Source organism: Nilaparvata lugens, chromosome 1, assembly GCF_014356525.2.
Source record: "Nilaparvata lugens isolate BPH chromosome 1, ASM1435652v1, whole genome shotgun sequence".
In the NCBI taxonomy this organism is placed as follows: Eukaryota; Metazoa; Arthropoda; class Insecta; order Hemiptera; family Delphacidae; genus Nilaparvata; species Nilaparvata lugens.
The window spans coordinates 19,570,467-19,591,144 of NC_052504.1; the positions used below are offsets into that span (position 1 = coordinate 19,570,467).

Here is a 20,678-nt window from a genome sequence, read left to right on the forward strand (position 1 = left end):
ATGTATAGTCTTTGTAGGGAATTCCATACATTTCTCTATTACAATTTATTATTTGTTATTGTATAAATGCATTTCCTGGAATATAGAATATTTGAATTTGATTAGAATTTAATAAATATGGGAGCTGAAGAACTAATAAAAATGAGATATAGATTTTACAGCCATTACCGGTACCGTATCTCAACTAATAACACAGAATTTATTGTGATAATTCCATCGCAAACAATCTTGTATTCCTGCTAAATAAAAACTAAGCATGTATTCTTCATAAATACTTTCGCCTATCACTCTATTGTACATTGTTGCAAGTTTATTAAAATAGGTGTTGTCTTACCTTTTGTTGTATAAGATTAATATGATATGGTTGAGAGAAGAATACATTATTTTTGAATCATTCTCATTTCAATCAGCAACATAATATAGCAACTATCAGCCAATGTGAGTTTGTTTTAATTGTATGTTAAGAGTTAATAAATGTCTTATAATTTGATGTGCAGGTTCAGTGAAAGTTGAAGTGAAACTCGAGCGAGACTCATCACCTAGGAGTTCTCCAATTCATTCTCCAGAAACAAATAATGGCGGAAGTAATCAGAGCAATTCGACTCCAAGAGCAGGTAATTAGTCAATGCAATGCATGAATTTCACGTTTTTAGATTAATAAATGACACATATTTCAAATTTACATCACAAAAACCACAATATGCATGTTTTGCATGATTGAACAATCACAGAGGATACGCACAAACACAGAATACTACCTCCACCAACAAAAATGAAGAGGATTGTCTTTCATAAACTTGAGACCTATCCTACTGAAATCGAATTCTTTTCGTTTTGTATGTTGAAAAGATAGATATATATGGAAAAAAGCATAATTTAAATCAAATTATATTGATAATTTGAATACCCTCAAGTAGTCTATTCCAGTTATTTGAAAATGATATTAGTTTGTATAAGCTACTTGGGCTAAGTAGCACAAGGTGTTTATTATCAACATGTTTATTCTATAATCTTGATACGTTTATAACTTTCTTTATAGCAGCATATAGTAGACCTAGTTGACTGCCACTATTGTTATCAGTAGAATACAGTACAATAACATACGGTTTCATATTTTAAATTCCAAGGAGGAAGTATCAATTTCTACGACTCAAACAGGAATTTGAATAGTCATCATGAGTGGAGTATCTTTTATATTCTCATTTCTGAGTTTTTTGAGAATACGATACATAGATTTATCTTTTGATCAATAAGCGTAATATTACATTATTGTAAGTTTTTAATTTGCATTTCCAAGCATCGTTTCTTGCGAATTTAATGTCTCTGATGAAATACAAGAACATAAATAGAAAATGCAGTACTACTCTGAAAATAGTATAGTCTATCTTTCATAGATCCTGTGAGTCTGGAGGAATCTTATCCTTCAAAATGATTATTAGAATATTCACTTGCATGTTTATTATGAAATTGATCTTTATATTTGGCACAAAATATTCGGGGTGAGACAAGCTGAACCGTATTTTTTGTTTTCAAGTGGTGAAGGCTTCAGGCACTTTCTACCCTCTCTGTGGCTTGTCCAATGTTAGAAGCTCTTCCCCTACATCCCCAGGCTCAGGTGGGTCTTCACACTACCCTTTTTCTATTTGCACATTATGTTTAGCCTCTATTCTTTGGATTAGTTTAAGTATTATATTAAGATAAAAATGTATGCTGTGGAACAATTCAAACTCCTTATGTAGTTTCTACAGCCATTTAAATTATTAAAATAATATAAAACTCTTCAATATGTACTATTGAAATAATAGTTTTATTGGAGAGAAATTGAGAAAAATCGAAACAATAGAATTTTTCTGATATTATTCCTCAGTTTCAAGTTTTCGTCATAATTGAGCTTTAGAGACTAAATTGAAACAAAGTTTTTAAGAAGTAAGCGAAAAATGTTCACTTGTTATGTAATATATTTTATTATTGTATAGTTGTCCAATATAAATAATTATTTATTTGAAACATTTTTTTCCTATTCTCTATGATGAAGTACGATAAATTTCCTTCACTTTTTATTCTTATTGTTACCAAATATCTTATACTAGATTATGGATTCGTATATGAAATGTTGTATGCCTTGAGAATATTTTTACAGTATTTTGTTCAATAAGGAAGTGAGCCCTCAGAAAAAGTCAGATAGGATGTATTGCATGATTTTTAATGTCATTGGACCTCAAAAGTATATACCGTTATAACTTGCTTCATAGTCGACATTCATTTATTTATAGCCGAACCTGATTCATTATTACCTATAAATAAATTAAATATTGTTACAATAATGTACTACAATGTAAATTTCATCGATTATACTAGATAGAGCAGTACAGATAGAACCTATTTGAGTATTCTCTTTCTGAATAATTTTTAATCATTGAAGAGTTTATAAATAATGTGAATAATGTCTAATTGATGTGTCTTGTGCAGGTGAAGCAGTAGTAAAGTCTGAACCGACAACCGAGAAAATGCCTGACACATTCCCTGAGTGGATGAGTTTGGAGAGGCATGAAAAGTATGGCCCCGAAACATCGTGTAGTAGACCGTTCTGTAAACTGAAAAGGAAGGAGCACTACCATTGTAATGTTTGTAATCAGGTGAGTCTCTAAGAATGTAATGTCTTTTTATGGTGTAATTTTGTTATGCACTCGAATTTGCATTCTGTGGCCCGGTTGCACAAATTTGCTTCGCCCGGTTGCCGGTTGAATTTTAATCGTGATTAATTTCACGAGAACCAATCAGAGAAGGTAAAAAAATATAGGCTTCTCTGATTGGTTCTCGTGAAATTAATCACGATTAAAATTCAACCGGGTTTTAGTATTATTATTGAGAATAAAAATTTAATTCAATAATATCGTTACTGGGTTATTATTGATGAATAAAACACAGTAATAATTATTGTCAAGAAACTTCATTACAATGTAATTCCAAAAATAGATTGGAGGTTCTCCTACATAGGCTATTTGAAAAACATCCAGAAGCTATTTTGATTATTATATTTAACCTATGTTGAAAATAAAAAACTTTTTGTTATGTTTGTAGGCATTCTCTGAACTGGAAAGACTGCGACCCCACATTGCCAAGCACAGTCCTGGAGCCATTCCGCCATTATTAGTCAAACCTGAGAATAATAACAATGAAGAGACAGATGACCATCCGCACCCTGGTAAACACATTCACAATAATCATCAATATTTTTATAGACAAATGAAATATCTAAATCTCTTACGTATTAAATTACTTTCAATCTTGTAGGCCTATAACAATTTTTGAAATATTATTTCACAATTATTGTTAAAGATGTGGGATGATTTTAGATTTGATATATCTAATGATAACATAATCTAATTGCAATCGTATTTCAATCATTTATGATAAAAATATTGTACAGTATAATACAGTTAGTTATACATTAGGCTACATATCACAGTTAGCAATAATTAAATAATAGTGATAACGTTGTAACGATTATCTGATCGTTTTCTGAATAGTTGTAAAGGTGATAAAGTGGTAGTTAACCATATGAATAAAAATATTAGATATTGTTGCATGCCATTTTCAATCTCTGATAAACTCCAGAGAGGTTTCTGGTAAACTGTGGTGTAACATTAATGATAGTGTAAATAATGGTGTAAATGGCAGTAAATAATGGTGTAACAACCGAAACAGGTATCTTGATTTTTAATAAATCTGTGGTTAAACAATATCTAGTCTTTTGATTCAATCGCATTAGTAGCCTACAGTTTTAATGATTTATGCACAGTACAATACAGTTGTACAGTAGTAGGCTACTTATCACAATTAACAATTCAATACGGTTTATAATATAGAAAAAAATAATAATTTATCATATTGAAAAAATATTGTGATCTAACACGTATTCTACAGTTATCTTGAGGCAAACAAGCAAGCAAACATGTTCAACAACAATGTTTTTTATATAATGTATATGTAAATTATTATAAAATACCTGATAATGTATGGAATTTTGTTACAACAGGGTTTATCGTTGCAACAATCAATATCAAATACTACTATTTCTAACCTGTCAATGTTTGAATAAAACACAAATTTTCAAATGATGGAAAATACATAAATAAGTGAGTATGTTTCCAAATAATGGATCTAGGAGTTTCTCAAATAATGAACGGATCAAAATTATGTTACAGGAGTTACGTCGTTCCTGTCGATCCAAATGGACTCACCAGACATGCAGCCCCCTCCTCCACCACCACCACCACACTACCCCGGCTTCAGTGCAGCGATGGCTGCGGCGGTTGCAGCCAATCAGCAGCTGGCTCTCATCACTTCTCAGGGCATTCCCTTCATGCCTCATGGCATGCCCGCGCTCTACACCTCTCCCTCTGGTGAGTCACTATGTGAAAAGCTCCCCACAAATATAATGATCTGGAGCCACTTACTATATTTCAAAGTATTCAAATCGACTCTAGTATATAGTTTATAGCAGTCTATAATTATCTTCCTTCATCACATCCTATACCTACTTCCTCTTCACTTTCCCTGATACCTTTTTTACCCTCTCAAGGATTGAAGGTTTCCTTAAAACATGGATATCTATAGTTGGAAACCCTTTCATTCCTCCCCCTTTTTTGCACCACAATTCTTGTTTAGGACATTATGATTGGTGTCATTTTATTTGCATGTATTCATTTTGTATTATTATATTGTGTGTAAATAGAAGAATAAAAAGCAGATTATTATAGCATTCATTTTGTTATAATAAATCGAGCTTACGCACAGTCCTGTGTTGCCTCTGTAAGCTCTTTCCTATCTGATTGCAAGAAAAAATTGTGATGGCTCAAGAGTTTTATTGTATAGTATTTTTTTTTTATTTTGTTATTTTGATTTTAGTAAGTATATTGTAATAATTCTCGAATTGAAAATACTTTTATTGCTCAAGATTCTATTCAACTGCTTTAAATTGTATTCAGAAGGAAAAAATAAATTGAATTGAATTGAATTCGAATTAGGTATTCTTTGACATTCTTTAATTTTGAAGCACTATTCTCCAACATTTACAAACCATACCAGGTGTGCTAACCTACAATTCTAAGTTTTGAATTTTCACAGTGAATATGACACCATATAGGTGTTGAAACATGTATGTAACTTTTCAATAAATTCATGATATTTTTCGATAATATTCTAGTGTTTCATTAGTGGATATCATCTAATATGCTTTCGTGTTTTTGACAGGTTTGATGTTTGCAGCACCTCCAGGGTTCAACCCACAGCACACCGCTGCACTGCTCAGCAATGGATTGCTAGAGTCAGCACGAAACTCTTCTCTCGATCCATCTGCTGAACTTCATATGCAAAGAATGTAAGAAATTACAATCTCACTCGAAAGTTGTGTTTTGATTTTAAAAAAGGATAGAGGGAACAGCTTCAACTAATTTAGTTCGGTTGCTGAGAGATCATCATTTCTTATATGAAATTGTAATACAGTAGTTATAAAATTGAACCTTCAAGTTATAATGTTCTCTGATAAAGCATAAAAACTTCCAAGTGAATTTTAAAATGCAGTATTGGAGAACTTATTATGATACCTTCTTGCGATAGCTAATTTAGACAAATTAACACAATATAGGGTCCTGTTTCTAGGACACTTATTAAATTTGATTGAACATTGAACCTATAGATTTAATGTTCTATTAGATTACATAAGAGTGTCCTAAAAACTGGGCCTAACTGTAAAATTAGTAGTTGGTTTTCAAAGCATTTATAATCAAATTTGCTGAAAACGGGAGCGTGTAATTTGAATATTGTTCAACTCATTTTCCAGGTTCAACGAAGACTGTCAATATAGTCAATGCAATTACAGAGAGCATCAGACTCATTTCCACTGCATGCGACAAGACTGCGGATATAGTTTCTGTGATAAAACAAGATTTGTTCAACATACAGCACGACATGAAAGGTAAAAATAACGAGAAAATGTTCATTCCTCTTATACCAAAAATAAGTGTCTTCTCCTTATGGAAGACTACATAAAAACTATGCATTTAATTCTTTCATGTGATACTAAAGTGCTTATTTTTTTCAGGCTGATGGTTTGTTGACCTTAAAGAATAACATTCCATTTCTTGAATATAAACTGCATCAACATTCCCTTTAAAGAACTAGGAGTAATATTTTCAAACATTCTGACAATTATTCCCTTGATAATGACTTAAATTGATAATGACTAATGCAGATCACCATTTGAAATTCAATATCCAGGCTTTCATGGTGACTCCAATTAATTGAATAATTGTTAACTTGATAATTCCTGTGCTCACTTACTTCAAAACATAAGTTCTTTGTGAGTTGACATCAAAAAATATATCAGTAATCTTGAAACTTGAAACTCTATTCAAGTTTCTTTAAACCAGAACAATAATTCAGTATTAAGGTGAAGTAGAAACGATATTGTCTGTTGCACATAATTTATTTGAGCCAAACTTGAGTTTCAATGCACTACGGCATCATCTTCAGTGGTGAGAATTTCCTTCCTCTATCTAATTTCCTCAGTCTAACCAAAAAAGACTACTGAATATGATGACTTATCAGTGCATTGAAACTTAAGTTTGGCTCAAGTAAATTATGTGGAACTGACAATATCGTTTCTACTTCACCTTAATATGGAAAAATTCTACAATATCTCTCTGTTCATAGTGTACATTTTGATAATTCAGTATCTAGTATCAAAAAGCTAGGAATAATTCAGTATCAAAAAGCTAGAACTGCTGTTTGAACTCCTCGAGAACTTGATGTTCACCATTGAATATTAAAAATATCCTCACATTAACGCACAAGATAAGAAAATGGAATAGTCTATATATTTGAAGATGTATCAGCAACACACAACCATAATAAATTGAATTCTAAAATAATTTGAATTCTTCTGGAATTTGAAATTTGTCTCCCAGAAACTTGAGGGTTTTGCAGGATATTATTATAAACACCGTACTACAATTAAAAATAGTTATTGTAAAAAACTCTAGATACTGTGAAATCAAAATAATTATTAGTGATGAAATGAGTAAATTTCGGAATACGAAGAACATTACCGACATTTCTGAAGTGTGATTTATTATTTGCAGACTGGACACATTGATGGGCGGTGACTTTCAACAGTACAGAGCAACTGTGAGTTGTGGACGACCTGACTGCATCTACCCCTCAACTCTAGGTTAGATACATTCATATCATTACAAATTAATGATTGAAAATTGGAAAGAATCCAGTCTAGAATTTGGGCTGACCTGGGCTAGACCGATCCTTACAGTCAATTATTTTCTTCAAGAGTTTTGTTAAAAAAACATGCCAGAAAACTATTATAATTCCAACCATTCGCTGACTAACTTACACAAAACTTGATAGTTAAATATTTATATTTATTTTTGTCAAATATTAATAGAGTTGACAATAAATTCTCATATTCCTATAAAAGTGTTTTCTTTTCATGTTATGTGGGTTACTTTTAGTCAGTATGGACTGAAAGTCCATAGTCCTACGGTTAGTTCAGTTTATATGAACTAAGTTTTTTTACAGAGATACGATTTTAGAAAGTAGGTGGAGAAAAAGATTGATTTTCACATCGTCATGAATAAGAAAATTTAAGAATCGCATCCAACAAGTTAAAACTATAATATATATCTTATAAAATTTGAATGCATAAATTATTTGAGAGATTACCGTACCTCCATGATGTGATAAATATATAAATTTTTGCTCAATAACGATAGGTTTCGCCAACTAATATTTCTAAAATGAAAAAAGATACTAGAGGTTGTTCAACGACGGATTAATAAAAAAATCGAGATACCGGTTTCGGTTATTACACCATCATCAAACACCAGACAGGAGATTGATAATAATGCAACAACCGAAACCGGTATTACGATTTTTAATAAATCTATGGTTGGACGACATCTAGTATTTTTATTCAGTATGGAAAACGACCACATTATCACTTCAGAAATGTGTATTTCATATTCATAGTTGAATGTGTGTTAATAGACCTAAAAACTCATTTGTAATTGATTACTTGAATAATTTTCAGGCTCTGGACAGAATAAGTCATCACATTTCCACTGCCTGAAGTGCGACTTTGTTTGCACGGACACCAATAAGGTGGTGGCGCACAGGAGGCAGCATCAGAAACTGGACTCCATCATGGCGGCTGGCTTCGAGAAGTTCACTCCAACCACTCCCTGCTCAGCGCCCGACACTTGCATCCACTCCGGCAAGCAGACGCACTACCACTGCTTGAGCTGTCAATACGCCGTCGTCGGCCTCAGTCAGATGACAGCCCACAAGTACCGACATCTCGAATAGACCCTCATTCGCAAACATACAAACACAGATGCGAGGATGCCAGTGAATTCAGCATTTGTGATTTGTTCATTTGCAATCAAATATATTGACTTTGAGTTTGCATTAATGACATAATATTGTATACTTATCTTGTAAAATAATTTCTGAAGTGATCGTGATCAAGTTGTGAAATATATTGTAATTAATTCTGAGTATCAGTTTTTATGTTTAATAGATTGGTGAAGTTTCATACAATGATTTAGTTGAATTTGGTTTGTATTTATAATGACTATTTTTAATAATGATTCAAATCTATTAACAGCTAAGAGAATACAGACTAGTCATTTGTAGGAGAAATTATGTCAAGTTTTCATGGGAAACTTCCATATCATCCATAATTGGAGTTATTGTAATAGAATAAAGGTATCAAAGACAGTTTGCTGACAAAAAATAGATTGGCTTGAATAGTGTTACGAGATCGGACAAGATAATTCGGATAACTAATGGAAAACTCGATTTCCAAATTTATTGAATCTGTCGGCTAGAGCTTAAGTTGAAGCATATCCTATAATTCTCGTTTAATCCAAGAAAATTCAATCAACAGTTGTACATATTGTATCAGTAATTTAGAAAATATATTATAATTAAACTTACTATCCAATATACATTATACTATTCAAAAATGTAATTTGAATTCATAGTTATTTAGTCTGTTACTTTTCATACAAGTGTTGTAAATAATACATACGCATGACGGAAATTCTTATGTAAATAAGCATACTTTTTACAGATTTGAATTTGTTTATATTATTTGAGTGTTGTAGAATGGTCAGCAAGCAAGAGTATTCACGTTTAATGATATTGCAAATTTTATTTATTTTGATGGTAATCTTACAAAGAAAAGTCCATCTGATCTCTTCAAAAGTGTAAAATAATTTTCATATTTTTAATGAAGTGAATTGTTTGAGTATAGGACAGGGGTTTTGACTGTAGATGAGAATGATGTAAATAATTGGAAAGCTGTATGGATAGAGATTTGAAACACATTATCTTATTGTAGCATTCTTGTAAAATAAATGCTCAATCTTGAATCAATGATTCAAGGGCTAACTGCAGTATGATGATTTTAATTTGAGTATCATAAATTCCAGTAGAGGTACTATAAACACAATCATATGACTCATAATTCCTAATGTAAAAATGTACCAAGAATTGCTTGCTTTCTTTCAATGAGATTACTGGGTGATATATGAATCATTCCTCATGACAAAGATGTTCTTCAGATATTCTAGTTTTGGAGAGGTCCAAAACACGGAATATTATTGATGTGTGTTTTAATAAAATCACTATAATTGAAGAGAGATTGTTGCAAGTTTATTTTCCAATTATAAGAAAGGGAATTTTTAATTTGTTGTCCTGAAAATATCACAATTAAGTGATTGTAGCCCAAAATAATAACAACTTTTGTTTAAAACATAATAAATAGACGAAAAATATCAAGGCTGTTTAGATTGTAGATTATTAAAATGTGATATATTTATTTTATAATTTTACATACATATTTTTTCATAAAAAATCATAAATCAGTAAACATTTTTTATTTGGCGTAACCCATAAACTCAAAAAATCGCATCATAAACTGGAGTGATAGTCTGGTCAAATCAAATAGTTCTCATAATATTTAATAGTACTGTATACGAATAATATAAGCTCAATTAATTTCCGGTTTTAATCTGTTTATTATTTATCGGTTTGATTGGTAAGAATTCTCTGTACCTATTATATTAGTGCCTTTAATAAGGTCCTTTTTGTACTGAAAGTGGCCATAGTGAATCAGCCTAGAATCTAAAAGACAACCCATTTAATCGATATAGAGTGTTGTAAAAGAACGAATCAGTCATTTTAATAAATGTAAGTTTCTTTAATCAGTTTGGATTTAAGTGTCTAGTTAGGTCAATATTAGATTTGATATTATTTATTTCTACTGTATCAATATTATTACTACAAATTAGAAGCTATCTTGATTTGGATTAGAATTTTTATGGTGCACAATATTCTTAAAAAAATGGAGTGCCTTAAAATTGATATCATTAGAGAATGGTCAGTTTTATTATGATTCGTTTCCATTATTTCAAATGTTTTCGAAATATCAACAATTCCATTAATAAAGGAAATATAATGTGAGCCATTCAATAAATAAGCAGTATTTATGGATAGTGTGAAAATGTGAAAGAACGCAAAGAAAAATTGATTAAGAGAAAATATATTATTATATTGTAAAAATAAGTAATAAATTGTTTTATAACATAATGACCGACAATCTTTTTCATTCTTTCCAAGCATTCCTGAGTTGTTCTCATAATTTATTGAAAATTTTCCACGTATAAGGTACTCAGGTACAGTATAACGTTTGACAATCTATATCCATGTTCATTGACAGTTGTTTAGCTATCAACCAACTAGTTCTTCTTCCAAGTTTCAAAACTGCATTATAATGATGCGAGGCTAAAGCTCCACTGAGAGAGTGCTTCACTATGTTTTATATTTAATGCTTTATTTTTTCTCGAGAATACTCGAGAGCAATATTCAAATCAATACAATAAAATCAATGAATATAACGGTTTAAAATATGGATACAACATTGGAATCGCAACCGCAAAGAATTTTAAAACTGATATAGTGCAGTCCACTTCATTTATTTAAAAAATCAACGCAAAATTACAAATTGATAATAAATAAAATATATTATTCTAAATATACAAAAGAAATCATAATACACAAATTGAGCTACAAATAAATGGAGAATTATAGCCTAAAAGTAAGACAAGAAAAGTAAAAGATGAATTGTAATGAGGTTTTTCCAAGTTGTAAATCTGATAAATAAGGTTATAATGGAAGAAGCAAGGTGCAGGTATCTGGTCATAATTATGCGACATAATCTTTATCACTGACAATGGCTGAATCAAGTTGAGTGTGAGAATGAGGCAGATGGTAGATTGGTAAGGTGTCATGAAAGGCGAGGGAGCAGGCATCAACAATCCTCGGCCCTTGGGTTCTCTAAAAGGCCTTGTCTGCCACTCATGGATACAATCAAAGAAATAGAGGAGACTATGCTTAAATGTTTCACAGAACAACTCTTTTTGTGAAAACACCCAACATATATGGGTCTTGAATTTATTAGAAATCTTCCTACTCATTTGAAAACTTGTGAAGATGTCAATGTTTTTGAGGAGTTGAAAAGCTTTTTTGATAGGTTGGAGTATTCTATACAAAGGAAGAGTTTGTGTGTATAGAGGTACTGTATGTTATGAATTTTGACAATTCATATACTCTGATGAGAGTCTCTGGGAAGCTTCTAAAAAACAAGCTTGGCAGTCGCCCACTGCTAAATTGCGTCACTAAATTGCGCAGTAGATAATGAATTGCTGATGGCAAAAGTTTACGCAGGACTAAATGGCTCTTGTGTCTGAACAACAAGGCATGAAAGGTTATGTTGGCTCAAGTACACCAAGTAATGAAATGTTCACTGGAATGAAACGATGCAAAAGTTCACTAAAAACTTGATTGATAATTGAAAACGCAAAGCACTGTGATTGAATAAGCTGAATGACTGATTGCCTAACAGATAAATAAAATGACTTCAACTGCAGAGCATCAAGTATGACCTGGAAAAATACTGAGTCCAAAATACGATCCTGTTGCATAAGACGCATAAGGGCTTGAAATGTTTGTATTGTTCACAAATAAATTATTGATAAAGATTTCTGCTGGCGAGTAACTCCCAAGATGAGATTGGCAAATCAGCATGTGAAACTAAGTCCAGTAAACAAAGAAAGTCATTGAATTAAAGTTGAAAAGTGCTTGCAAACTGGAGTAATGAAAAACTCTTGATAAAATAATGTTCCTAGAGTGCCATTGATGATGAAATAGTACTTTACCACTATGTAGAGATGAAAATGTTGACTGGCGTACATGTGACGCTAACACCAAAAACTGAATAATTTGATAATTCCTCAAATAACCGACCAATTTTAAAGATTGACGCATCTGCGTTGACGGGATGTTGTATTGAACCGTTTGCACATAGTTTGAACGAAATTGAATGAATTTGAGGAATTTGAATTGGAGAGAACTTGTAGATGATTTAACCCATGTTAGTGATGGCGAAGAAGAGCGGGCGGAAATCGTCATGTCCCTGAACGTTGGAGAGGGAATCGACATGATGTCACCGGATGCGATTTGTGCTGTCTGAGCACATGGTGAAAAAATATCCAACAAACAACAAATGAATAGTTGAAAATACAAACTAGACCTCACAAAGAATAAATGAGATACAATGAAAAAGAATGAAAATACCAGCAGACGATAATATAAAAACCAATGGAACGAGTACGAAAACATGCCGCCAGAGCGACGAGATACAGGCACTATCGACAATGTCGAATAGATCGACGACGTATTATCGACCGATCAGGTGACTACAAAAAAAGGATGACAAAGTGTGTATGCAGACGAAAAGACAACCACAAACCAAAAAAGGTGGACACAATCCAAGATTCACTGACAGAACCTGGGAATGAGTAGCTGAATCTGAACACTGGATTTAAGCCAGAGCTATGCCATAGCTAGTTTGGAGAAAATTGTTTTTGGAAGCAAAGTAGCCGATGACAATTCCAGTGCTGCTGAAATGGCCGATGACAACTTTCTTCTGACTGACAAACAGTTCACAACTCAAGCAGATTCTGTTATCTTCAAACTGGGTTTGAGCCAGAGTTGTGAACAGTTTGTCAGTCACAAGGAAGTTGTCATCGTCCATTTCAGCAGCACTGGAATTGTCATCGGCTACTTTGCTTCCAAAAACAATTTTCTCCTAACTAGCTATGGCATACCTGTGACAATTCCAGTGCTGTTGAAATGGCCAATGACAACTTTCTTCTGACTGACAAACTGTCCACAACTCTGGCTCAAACCCAGTTTGAAGACAACAGAATCTGCTTGACTCTCGTGCCAGAGGAGGAGACGAACGAGGTAGTTGGCTGCTCTTTATCACCTGATGAGTTCAACTGGACATTAGTAGATCTGACCATTACTGAAGAGATTCCATAACACCTGTAACCCAGCTAAATTCCACAAGTGATGCAAGTGAGCAATTTGAACCCGCCCCTGGTCACTGCAGGTCAAGGTGATCACACTTTTCACAGTAATTTTCCTTTGTCCTTATGTCCTAGACGTTGGCATAACTTATTCAAGACAGCTTTTTTTCATAAAGGATGACAGAATGCATACATTTTTTTATTTGACTAGCATAAAGTTATTGTTCATTTACACAGTTGAAAATTGTAGCCAATTTTAATATTTTAGATTCAACTGTCCTGAGTATTATTTATTTTGACAATGAAGTAGTATCAACTTGGAGGTTCACTGACATTGTTAGGAAGCAAGCCAATATCTAAATTGTCATTTGTCTTCTTTTTAACTATTGTTAATAATGCTTTATTCATCCAATTCAATAAATTTTAAAAAATAAAACTAATAGTATCAATTAGTAAATAATTAAATGTTTGGAAATTCAATGAATGATGATAGATTGAATTAGGTTAACATAAAAAATGTTCAGGAAAACGTGTTTCTCCAAGTAACAATACCTTAAATTTTATATTTTCATATGCAAATCTTTAGATCAGGGAGATTCAACCCTTTTACTCGACCGAAAAACATGGTGAATGATGGCTGTAGTCGGCCTGTGCTTCGCCTATTGTGAACGATCATCACATATGTAAGTACTTGGTAAGCATCCCAGAGCGCATTTACTCCAACCGGTTATACCTAGAACAATGCATTTATATCAATATTTCAAAGGATGATAATCTTGGGGACGGATTGATAGATGAAAAGTACGTGCTCTGCAAGGTTTTGTTTAGAGCACAACTGGATAGAATTCAGTTTTATAGTTCCATGTTGATATTGAAAGTATTGTTAACTATAATAATTTACAATAGAAAAACAATTTGACTGGACTTTTATCTCCGGTAAGCTTTGTATCACAAATTTAATATCTGTTATGATTATGAACATTTTAAGTAATTGATTAACAAGAATGAAAATAGGCATATAAGCATCCTCGGTAAAGAAGAATCTTAAGCAAAATTTCAGGTTAATCAATTCATTAGTTCAAGAGTGATGGTGAGTCATTAGTGTATTTACTAACCCGTACATGGATAAGCTGATTTTTCCACTTTATTTTATTATAGACAGATTTTAAAGGCATGTCTCCCTTTCCAGACACTATCATCCGATATTAACCTATAACATTATAAGCTTGGTTTCACCAAGCTCGGTCGAGGTATTTGAACATGATCAATTATTGAGGTACGCTTCAACGTGTGCACTGAATTATCGATAGTAATTATCGCCATATAATATGTTTCAGTGAACTCGTTGTAAACCATACCTGATTTGACCATGTTCAATGTATTTGACCGAGCTTGGTGAAACCGGGCATAAATGAACAAAACCTAAATCGCATAAACATTGGAGAGATGAGGATTATTGTGATTGTGTTTGCAGAGTTTGATTTTGTTTTTCAAATCTGGAATCACAATCACAACATTTTTCACCTAACATTATTTCACACGATTGGCGCTTGACTTCACTACTTGCTTTTCATCAACGTTCATAAATACCAATTTCAGTTTTAGAGTACTTTTCAATGCCTAACACTTATAAAACCTATAAACTTTTTGTGTAGTTGTGAAGTTGATATTGTGGTAATTATTCATATTAAATGAAAAGGCTAAAAAATTGTCAAAACCACAGATTTTATTTTTTTAACCGTGATTGAATACTTAATAAAATATAGATCCGATTCTCCTCTCACATTACACTCTACACTTAATTATTATAATCTAAGGGCCACTGCTAACAAATATGTAACCTATAACACTAATATTGAATGTATAAGGAGGCAGTTAATTTACATAGGTACTAAAATAATAAACCTCATTCTAAATCACTTTCTCATGGACAATAATATCAGCGGAAAAATTTAACTGGATATAGAAAACTGGATATACAGTAATTTCTTCTTCTATTTAGATATACGTGGTAGGTCCAGAAAGTAAGTTCCGTTTGGTAATAAAATTAAATTGTGTACAGATACAAAAAAGTTATGTATTGCACAAAATTCTACAACTCTTAAACTACTTTTCCACATAACTACCGAAATTTTGCAGACATTTGTCATAGCGTGGCACAAGTTTTTGTATGCCTTCTTCATAGAAATTTGCCGCCTGTGTCTTCAACCAGTTGGAAACCGTTTCTTTCAGCTTGTCGAAATTTCAGTTTTCCGGTAACAATTTCATGCATTAGTGATCGTGAAATTTGGGGAAATTCCATAGCGAGAGCACTAATTGTAAACCTTCGGTTTTCATGGATCTTGTCATCAATCGCGTGAACCAGTTCTTCTGTAACCAAAAATGGACGCCCACTACATTCTTCATCAAGCACATCACTACGTCCGTCGAACTGACAGACTCATCTTCTCACCATTGAATCACTCATCGCACTTTGTCCATAAACATCGCAAATTTGCCGATAAATTTCACTTGGGTTCACTTTCCTTGCATTCAGAAAACGAATCACAGACCTGATTTCACAAGCGGCGGGATTTTCAATCAACACTGACATTGTAAACAAGCACAACAAAGCGTACGTTGCTGACAGCGATCTCCAAATGACGCACGTTTCTTCTCCTTGATACAGAGCGTCTACCATGCATGTGCGGAACTGCGATCGCAGCTCTGTAGCGGATATAAATTGAAACGGAACTTACTTTCTGGACGTGCGTATATAAGACTCAAGATTAAGTCTGCACCAGCATTGTTTTTTCATTAGTTTTTCATCAGTGTGCGAAGAGGTGAGTTTTCATATAGAGATTCCTTCAGATTATTATTTTGGAATGTCCATGGACTGTATAATTATATCAATTTAAATAATCATGAAAGAGACTTTTGTTCCAAGAATTTAATATGTTTACAAGAAACCTGGACATTAAAACAGAAAGATTTATTAGAATTAAAGGGTTTCAATGTAGTGGCTAAGGATGCAATAAGAATAAGTGCAACTGGACGAGCGAGCGGTGGTCTTTTAATGCTTGTTAAGTCTAATATAACTTACGAGATAATAGAGAGTACAGATTTTCTTCTGTTGGTTCAGATTAAGAAGGATAGCTTGGATTTATTGATAGGATTAGTCTATATGAAACCAGATGAAGTGAGATCTAGCATATGTGGTTTAGAAGCAGTGTTGGAAAAACATGAGCTGCTTATTTCCTCAATTCCATTTATACTGGGGGGTGATTTCAATACTCGTATTGGGGAACTTAACCAGGTTGAAGATAATAGCTTGATTAATACAGATCGTTTTACCGAGAGAAGTTCAGTAGATAAAGTAATTGATAGTAATGCACAAAGTTGGACAGTTGGACTACTAGAAAAATACTCTATGATAGTACTAAATTGTAGATGTCGAGGAGATAGTCCTGCTCAATTCACTTATTCAAGTAATAGAAGTAACAGCACTATAGATCTCATCTGGGTTAATAGACAACTAGCCGATATCAGCTTAGATATGTCAATCACAGAGGAATTACTAACATCCGATCACATGGCGATAATGATAGAAATTGAAAAATCAACCACTATAAATAGGATAATAGAGCTAGAAAGTAAGACAGGTTTCAGTTGTTACACCATTATCAATCTATAGTAATTTAAAAGTAAATACAATAGCAGCAGAATAGCATACTACTACAAAATACATAGGCTTTGAATACAAAGCCTTGACCAATAGCGGTACTCGGCTACTAGTATAAATTCTGCTGCTTTTGTATTAAGTTTTATACCAGAGATTGATAATGGTGTAACAACCGAAACAGGTGGTCTTTCTACTTTTAAAAATCTGTGGTTTTGACAATTTTTTAGTCTTTTTATTTAGAACCTAACAGAATAACATACAATGAAGAGTGTAGATTTCAAGACAATTATTCAATGTTAAACCACTTTCATCCCAGTAACAAAGGCTTTCTGGATCTATGTTCACTGGTTTCAAATTTATTATTTTAATGCATAACATTAAAAACAATACCTCACAGTACTTACAAAAGTTACGAGAGTGGCTGGTAAGTAAATCACACATGCTTGAAGAGCACAAACCAAATAAACTTGAGAAGCGCTCCTTTCAACCGCTGAGAAAGTGAGATTCATCGTCGTTTAAAGGCTGTTCAATTTTTTATTATTTTTAATAATGATCTATGAATCATCTCCATCATCACGGTAGTGCTTCAAAAGTTGTTCATAGCATTCAAATCGACGCTGTTTATTCTCGTCTGTCAGACGGTTGCACCCATTGTGCACAAATTCTATGGTATCCCAATTGTTCAATAATGAAGCCGACACACGTTCCTTGGATATTCCAACTTGGTTTTCAATAGGCTATTGAGTTATTTGCATGTCATTTTGAATCAAGTGTTCGATGAGTTCACGATGATTATCGTCTGTGGCAGTGATTGGACGTCCACTACGTGTTTCGTCAACAATTTTCCGGCTTTTCCAGGTTGGCAATCTCAAAATTGTATAAATCATCGATTCACGGTGGACTTATCATCACAATAAACAGCCTTAAACGACGATGAATCTCACTAGGATTCACTTTTTCAGCAGCTAAAAATTTTATAACATTGCGATGTTTAATTCGCTTTGATATTTCACTAACCAAAAACAAACTGGATGAATGCAATGCATTGAAACTGTGCAGCCGTGTAGAGGAGAAATAGTACTTCCACATGCCACCAGGCGCGCTTCTGAAGTTTATTTGGTTTGTGCTCTACAATCATTTGTGAATTACTTATCAGCCTACACTTGTATATCGTACATATGAAAAACTCCGAATATTACATTACTTGGAATAGAATTTATGCTAGAATATTCAGTATGAGTCATTATGTAAATTAAAATCTCAAAATATCGGTGGAGTGAGATTCCAATACAATAAACAGACAAATCAATGGAAATTAAGAAATTTCTACTTAAATTGATTGACAAAATTCTTGTCTGTCTAGTTGTCTTGAGTACAGGTCTTTAGCAAGCTTATTTAGGAAACCATTCATTCAATATAGATCCCAGTATTTTTTCTTGAGCAATTGAAAAATTAATTATTAAAAGAGTTGATACGGGCACTTGAATTCAACAAGCAACATATTCTCAGGTTGAGCTTGCATTAAATTTTGAAATACATGCAAAGATGTGTTGTTGAATATCAGAACACAAAACTTACCATGATCTTTAGTCACCCATCCAAATGCATCAGCTTCCAGCTCATTAACTTCCATACAAGTATCTTCACTATTTTCGTTTGCTATTTGTTTTAGCGAGTCCAAAGTGAATATCTCAGATGTCTCAGTTTGTGTAAGCTGATCGCTCATATTAGTGTAGAGTTCAACTAGATGCAGCAGGTCCTCTTTTGCAGAATTTGTTAATGGTGGGTTCAGCAAGTCAATGAGACTGAAACATTTTACACCATTTATTACTGAAAAATCGTTTACTTTCTCAGGCATCAGAGAAATAATAATTATTCATTAATATTAATTATTTATTATTTGCTATACGGACTTGATCTGTATGTTAATAAAGTCAAAATCCGATGATTAAAAAATCAATTACAAGCAGGTTTTACATGTGTGTGTTCAGCGACGTTCACACCAAAGCCTGCAGTACTGCAGAGGTCTGTGGATGGATTTTGTTCATTAAACTACATTTCTTTTCATCTGATTCTTTGTCGATTTTATAATGTCACGATGTAAACTAGAATGGTGATATTTTCCACAAAATAAACATGATTTTGGGTTCTTAAATTTTTTGATACATGCTGAGATGATAAACAGTTCACAGACAAATTCTTTTCCTTAACTGCTGAGAATCGATTAGCGGTAGACAAGTTCTTATAAATTGGGCATGAATATAATTGATACTTCACTGCACATTACACATTCAGGCGGTTGATAATTATTGTTTTTCTTAGCCAAGAAAGAATGAGTTTGATATTCGTTCTAGTTTTTCTCATTTTCTCTGATAAAAATCAACAAGTTATCATAAGTTGAATTTCGCATTTTCTAAGATCAATTTCAATAGAATGCACCGTTATTGGATCTAGTTTTGAGAGTGCTAGTTGAAGAATAATGAAATTATTTTAAAGTTTAAAATTTTAGTGATAAAACATTAAGAACCCAATAATATGAGTGTGAGTGCTTAAGTGTGAATAGGAAATGACATTGGGTAATACGGCAAGGCAGAACATCCAAAAGGATCTCTCTGCCGATAAAAGCCATATGAATAGATAAATAATAATAATTAAATCAGTTAAATCATTCAGTTTGAGTGCTTTAATCCACTGATGCTACGAAGTTTTGTAAGAAGTATTCTAATCCATTAGATGGGTTTAATAGGTTTGAAGTCAATTATCTTATTAAGATAATAAGAAGCTAAGTTTCTATTGGCTTGATATTATCAGTCAGGGTTTTCCATAGAATAGGATAATTTTCTGCAGTAGGTAATATTCCAGATGTAAGAGATGAAGCCTTCTTACTCAACTATCCAATAAGATACCTAATCTTATCTTATTGGCTCATTGTAAACCGTTATTCGCTCAAATAGGTATACTGACAGTAATAAACCTGTATATTTATACTTGTCTCTTATATACAAAACATAACTTGCCTAATAATCTGCTAAGGAGAAATATACATTCCCACAACACTAGGAGTAACGGAAATATAGAAATACCTTTCTGTAGGCTGACTAGATCTCAGGATAGCTATGAAGTTGTTGGAATGAGAATGTTTAATAAATTACCACATGAGTGGATAGAAGCCCCATTTCAATTATTCAAAAATAGGCTACATAGCTGGTTAATTAAAAATCTATTTTATAGTATGGAAGAGTTTTTCGAATTTCAACAAATTATTCTTTAAAATGAACTATTTTATACTATTTTTTCTAGTATTCATGTTATTTCTTCTATGTAATATTTTACGTGTATGTTATTTTGACTGGTTTTCTTACATTAACCCTCCATGTTATAATATAGGTTGACTATGTTTGCTAAACAATAATTTCTGACGTTGTCCATAACTAATGTAATGTTGAGCGGCAATAAAATTATATTTATTCATTTATTATTTATCACAAACCGTCAGATTAGCATTTTCATGAATATTCATTCAGAAACTTTCATAGAATGTGGGCTATTCTGAAAATTCCCCA

General features: G+C 32.6%; 3 protein-coding genes across 5 annotated transcripts in view; 2 read left to right on the forward strand and 1 right to left on the reverse strand.

Moving 5' to 3' along the window:
- LOC111055279 (zinc finger protein castor homolog 1) overlaps nucleotides 1–5,494 on the forward strand; it is a 137,079-nt gene extending 131,585 nt beyond the window's left edge. For both annotated transcript variants that reach the window (XM_039421153.1, XM_039421161.1), the window contains 6 exons: nucleotides 498–614; nucleotides 1,535–1,615; nucleotides 2,470–2,636; nucleotides 3,082–3,205; nucleotides 4,209–4,406; nucleotides 5,257–5,494. In XM_039421153.1, the coding sequence (XP_039277087.1) occupies nucleotides 498–614; nucleotides 1,535–1,615; nucleotides 2,470–2,636; nucleotides 3,082–3,205; nucleotides 4,209–4,406; nucleotides 5,257–5,387 (818 nt within the window). In that variant the 3' untranslated portion in view covers nucleotides 5,388–5,494. The remainder of the gene's footprint in view (nucleotides 1–497; nucleotides 615–1,534; nucleotides 1,616–2,469; nucleotides 2,637–3,081; nucleotides 3,206–4,208; nucleotides 4,407–5,256) is intronic.
- Nucleotides 5,495–5,815: 321 nt separating this feature from the next.
- On the forward strand, nucleotides 5,816–11,558 carry LOC120349874 (zinc finger protein castor homolog 1). Its single transcript, XM_039421191.1, has 3 exons — nucleotides 5,816–5,980; nucleotides 7,146–7,234; nucleotides 8,108–11,558. The coding sequence occupies exons 1-3, from the start codon at nucleotides 5,910–5,912 to the stop codon at nucleotides 8,380–8,382; spliced, it is 435 nt and encodes a 144-aa protein (XP_039277125.1). The 5' UTR covers nucleotides 5,816–5,909; the 3' UTR covers nucleotides 8,383–11,558.
- The window catches only part of LOC111056163, a 33,834-nt gene continuing 24,194 nt past the window's right edge, over nucleotides 11,039–20,678 (reverse strand). The window contains exons 2-3 of one of the 2 annotated variants that reach the window (XR_005570478.1): nucleotides 18,694–18,920; nucleotides 11,039–14,187 (exon numbers count right to left, since the gene is read on the reverse strand). Coding sequence is in view for 1 of the 2 variants with exons in the window: in XM_039421176.1 (XP_039277110.1) it covers nucleotides 14,114–14,187; nucleotides 18,694–18,920 (301 nt within the window). In the remaining variant the exon portion in view is untranslated. The remainder of the gene's footprint in view (nucleotides 14,188–18,693; nucleotides 18,921–20,678) is intronic. The other variant, XM_039421176.1, reaches the window with a different exon arrangement.

What these genes read in the sequence shown, in the direction of transcription:
- LOC120349874 (XM_039421191.1), top strand. Translation starts at nt 5,910, where the DNA reads ATGCGACAAGACTGCGGATATAGTTTCTGTGATAAAACAAGATTTGTT. An exon ending in CATACAGCACGACATGAAAG is followed by an intron (nt 5,981 to 7,145) that starts GTAAAAATAACG and finishes TATTATTTGCAG; the next exon opens with ACTGGACACATTGATGGGCG. An exon ending in CATCTACCCCTCAACTCTAG is followed by an intron (nt 7,235 to 8,107) that starts GTTAGATACATT and finishes AATAATTTTCAG; the next exon opens with GCTCTGGACAGAATAAGTCA.